The sequence below is a fragment of the Chiloscyllium plagiosum genome, chromosome 3 (assembly GCF_004010195.1).
Source record: "Chiloscyllium plagiosum isolate BGI_BamShark_2017 chromosome 3, ASM401019v2, whole genome shotgun sequence".
NCBI lineage: Eukaryota > Metazoa > Chordata > Chondrichthyes > Orectolobiformes > Hemiscylliidae > Chiloscyllium > Chiloscyllium plagiosum.
The window spans coordinates 105,805,651-105,810,654 of NC_057712.1; the positions used below are offsets into that span (position 1 = coordinate 105,805,651).

The 5,004-nt window shown below is 45.1% G+C and overlaps 1 protein-coding gene across 1 annotated transcript; it reads right to left on the reverse strand.

Moving 5' to 3' along the window:
- Positions 1 to 3,677: 3,677 nt before the first annotated feature.
- On the reverse strand, positions 3,678 to 4,269 carry LOC122548408 (peptidyl-prolyl cis-trans isomerase-like). The gene has a single exon (XM_043687020.1). It carries the CDS (start codon positions 4,218 to 4,220, stop codon positions 3,717 to 3,719), a length of 504 nt encoding a protein of 167 aa, XP_043542955.1. The 5' UTR covers positions 4,221 to 4,269; the 3' UTR covers positions 3,678 to 3,716.
- Between the last annotated feature and the right edge of the window lie 735 nt (positions 4,270 to 5,004).

Here is a 5,004-nt window from a genome sequence, read left to right on the forward strand (position 1 = left end):
TGGTGGGAGGTGGGGTCATGGTCAAGGAGGTAGTAGGAGGAGGTGTCTGTGAGCTGGCGTTTAGCCTCAGCGGTGTAAAGGTCGATGCGCCAAACTACGCCTCCCTTGTCTGCTGGTTTGATAGTGAGGTTGGGGTTGGAATGGAGGGAGTTGAGGGCTGCATGTTCCGAGGGTGAGAGGGTGGAGAGGTTGAGGTGGTTAATGTCGTGGCGGCAGTTGGCTATGAAGAGATCGAGGGTGGGTAAGAGGCCAGCATGGGGTGTCCAGGTGGATGGGGTGTGTTGAAGGCGGGAGAGGTAAATGACGTCTAAAAGCATAGAACTAAAACAGTGAGTCAATGTTCATATTGTATGATAAAGGCACTTCTTATTTTTGTAGCATTTTTTTTTGTTATCCAATACAGTTAAAGAAATTGTAGACTCTGGGAATCGAAGTCAAGGGTTCCATCTTACACTGTAGTCATTCGCTTCATGTACATATTCAAAGCATAGATATAGGTCTGGTCTAGAGCATCATCTGCCTCATGGAAGAGGTAAGGCTTGTAGTGACATGGTACCAGTACAAACCGTCTCATCAGAATGCCTTATATCAGGTCAATAATGGAGGTTAATGCATGATGTTTTGAATGTTTAAGCTTATCTGATGGTCAGCCTTGGTGAACAGAAAGCAATTGTTAATATCTAGGTCCTCATTGACTTCAAGCTGGACCTACACCTCACTCACCAATGTTTCATAGACTAAACTTGCCTTTAATTTCTAACTTGCAAGCCAGAGCTTTCATCTTGCAGCCCTGAGGCAATTAAGTAAATCTGCATTGAACATACGACTCTGCAGTAATTTTCCCAGAAGCAATTCTTTTTTTATTATTGATTGAAGAGCGTTGTCATTTTAAGGATTACTTGAGAGAGTCTAAACGATTTCCCGAATAGTTAATTTTAGTGTGGCTTAGAAACAAGGCACCGTGTAATGGATTAAATAAAGTGAAAGCTTTATGCTTACTTTTTTTTTGCAGTAAATGTCATACTAGATTTTGCTGTGGAGTAAACAGACTTGTGCAAGTAGCTTTTCTGACATTATCCCTGAATGTCAGCAAATTGTGCAGAAACACCTATCAGGAGTGAAAAAAGGTCGACTAGAAAGGAAACTAATTGGAAAGAATTTTTCAACACCTTTTTTTTTAATCTCTATCCTTGACATTCTGAAGCAGCTGACCTAAAACTGCATTAAATAAAGATAAACTTGCATTTTCTTTTTCTCGAGTGCACCTGTTTGATCGCTGCAACTCTTCCCTCATAAATAATACTTCTAAGTGAGAGTGAGTGATTAAGAGAAAAACACATGGGAATTTACAGGAGCAGTCACACACCTTTTTTCATATACTATTCTCAGTGATTTCCTGAAGTATGACTGATATATTAGGTCCCGAAAATATGGTTTTTTTTCACAGGCAGAATATTTTGTATTTCTGATCTTCTATGGTACTGAACATAATCAAAAAAATTAATGAGTAAACTCTGGTCCCAAAAGGTGACAAACTATCCTTAATTCAATCTTTTGAAACCAAATTGCATTTGGAAGTTTAGAATAAATTACTGAAATAATTCATTTATTTTCCACATTTTACTGATTAATTGCACTTTTCCAATCATTGACCTTTTTTAACATTTTTACATTTGCACAAAAAGTACAAATTCACCAGAATGAATAAATGAGGTGCGGGAGATAATTTGTGGTATTGTGTACTCACATACTTTTTCACAATAATATGCTGAAGTAAAGCAGATACTATTTCTTATTTGCTTCCTTAATCCATAATAGAACTCAATTTTATGGGGCCAAGCATGTTCGCCATTAATAACTGCCATACAAATGTTCTTGGCTTTAGTTTCTTAGGATATCATTTTTTTTAAATGACTGATTACCAGCATGTTACATTATTCTCTCCCTTTCTAAAGGTAAAGAAAGTGCACCTAATCAGGAGTTCTTCCTTTTTAGCCTAATTAACAGTTCCTAACAATCAGTACCTTTAATCATAAATTTATCCAATGGATAAGAAAACAATGACACTGTCAGGCTACTTGAAGGGGAGTCATTTATTTTTTTTTAAAAATCTGCTTATTTTTTCCCCAGCACCCATTGTGTGTGTGTGTGTGTGCAGGTGTAAGACACAAGGTGCATGAATCTTTATTCAATTTCCACCACCAGGAAGATAGGAAAATACCCGAGTGGCCAGTGACAAGTAGTGCCCTTTACAAAAGGCAATGCTGTGTGATGAAACAGTGAAGGAGAGGGCAGGGACTAAATCAAAATAAAGTTGGAGGGGGAAAATAATGTACTCCACTCCCTGCGGCGCCCACTCCTCCCTGAACAATTCCATGGTGTTGGTGGACACCCGGGCTCTAACGTAACCGCGGAAGAGGGGCAGGCAGTCGGCCCTAACGACCCCCTCCACGGCCCGCTGCCTGGACCTGTTGATGGCCAGTTTGGCCAGGCCCAGGAGCAGACCCACGAGGAGGTCTTCAGACCTGCCCTCCCTCCCTCTGTACCGGGTGCCCAAAGAGGATCCCCACCGCCCGGTGGCAAATGGGCACGCCAAGGCGTGTCCGGACGGTGGATGAGGGAGAAGAGGTGGACGGTGTGCAGCAGCAGTCTGTACAGGGCTCTCCTGTTCACCTCCCTAAACGAAACAAAGTTAAAATTTCGGAGGCGGCTCAGGTTGTGGGGCACAGGCTCCCGCGGGAAGTACGGGACCTTGGGGCCAATGTGAAATTCCGTCCGGGCTGGGGTGAGCGTGGACGGGATCCCACCGCACACCTGAGCGTCCTCCAACTGGTGTGCTACGTCGGGTCCGAGCACCGCCGTTTTGTGGCGTCGGATGGCGGTGGCCACGTACTGGACGTCTACCGCCGCCCTGCCTGCTATGTCCTGCGGCAGCGTCCAGCCCAGGCCCCCGGCACCCAGCACGTCCCCGACCCTGGTCACCCTCGCCGCCGCGGCCCTCTCCTCCGACAGCCACTCGAACCCGCGAGTACGGAGGTGCGGGTTCCTGAGCAACGGCTCCCTGACGACAGCCGCTACTCCAGCCGGAGGGTAGGCGCAATGCGATTCGACCATGTTCCAGACAGTGATCAGGTCCTGGTACAAGACAGGCAGCGTTTTGAGGGCGACCTGCAAACCGTCACGGTCGACGGACAGGAGCTGCGTGTCGTAGTTGAGGTTACGCACCTGGCGGAAAAAATACGTCGCCAGGGCGCACCATCTAGGAGGAGGCTCGACGTAAAGGTATCGCCGCAAGGTCTGAAGGCGGAACGTCGCGTCCTGGGTGCGGGCGCACACCAGCGACTGACCGCCCTCCTCAATAGGGAGACTCAGAGCCTGCGCGGCGACCCAGTGCATCTTTTTGTCCCAGAAGAAATCGACCAACGTTCTCTGGATGTCAGCGACAAAGCCAGGAGGAGGGACCAAAATGACCAGCCGGTACCACAGCATGGCGGCCACCAGCTGGTTTATGACCAGCACTCGACTCCTGTAAGATAGCACTCGGAGCAGTCCTGTCCAGCGGCCTAGGCGAGCCGAGACGTTGGCCTCCAGCTCCTGCCAGTTGGCCGGCCAGGATTCCTCAGCCGGGCTGAGGTATCGCCTCCACGGGGGGGAGCCATTTTTTTTTTTTTTTTTTTGAATTTCAAGTAATCAAGTTTTATTTGTATTGTACATTTCTATTCACATTGTCCACAATCAACAATGGTAATATTAGAGGATGGCTTGCCACCTTCACTGCCACATTTCTCCATCATCTGCACGACATCATAGCCTTTTACAACTTTACCAAATACGACATGCTTCCCATCCAACCAAGTAGTTTTCTCAGTACATATAAAGAACTGTGACCCATTTGTATTTGGCCCAGCATTGGCCATAGATAGGAGACCAGGTCCAGTGTGCTTCAATTGGAAATTCTCATCAGCAAACTTGTGTCCATAGATGGACTTCCCACCAGTGTCATTGTGGTTTGTGAAGTCACCACCCTGGCACATGAATTTAGGAATGATTCTGTGGAATGTCGAATTCTTATAACCATACCCCTTCTCATGAGTGCACAGTGCACGGAAATTTTCTGCAGTTTTTGGGACCACATCAGCCCTGAGCTCTATCTCGATGCGCCCCGCATTCCTGCGGTTGATGGCGATGTCCATGAACACGCGTGGGTTCCTGTTCGCCATGACGCCTGCACAAGATGGCACTGGGCTCCGAGATGGCGCGGGACCGACTGCTAACGGTCAACAAGTGAGGGCAAGGGGGAGCCATTTATAATTGCAGGAGCATTGCTGCTGATTTGACAAAATGCCCAATGTTGTATTTATTTAAAATAATTCAATTGCATGTACAAATGTTTTTATATAGTCTTTTTCTTTTCCTGCATTTTTAAACTAGTTATTTCAAAATATTTTCACATGGATGTGCTTCATGGGACAGAAATATAGGAGTGTGCATATGCATAGGAGTTTTGCAAAAAGTTGTAAAGTACATAAAACAATTTTCAAAATTACAGGCTGATAAATTGGTCAAATATAGGCTATTTTGTGTGGTCAAAACAAAGCAGGATTGCACACAGATCGATTATCCTAAGGTGAGGTTTAAGTTTAGGTTTTTTTTATTATTATAATATAAACTTATGGATAGTAAAGGATTGTCTTGCAAACAGAAATGGTTCAATACCTTGTTCTGTATGGGTCGAGAGAAATCCAAGGCATGACATATCACAATCAACAGTTTTAGTGGATGCATGAATAAGAATAGATTAGGAGCTCTAGAAGAGCCAGTGGTGCAAAAAGGCTGATGGAAATGGATTCGCGGTCTGCATCTTACTTTTTTTTTGGTTAAGTATCAGTTTAATCAGGTTTCATGGAAGCTTTCTGACTGTAAAGCTAAAGGAGTTTTCTTTCCCAATTGTTTCAAACATGCCTCTTTAGCTTCCAATCCTGCCTCTATGGCTCTCCTCTTGAA

Excerpts from the sequence above, each read along its gene's own strand:
- LOC122548408 (XM_043687020.1), bottom strand. The coding sequence starts at position 4,220 with ATGGCGAACAGGAACCCACGCGTGTTCATGGACATCGCCATCAACCGC.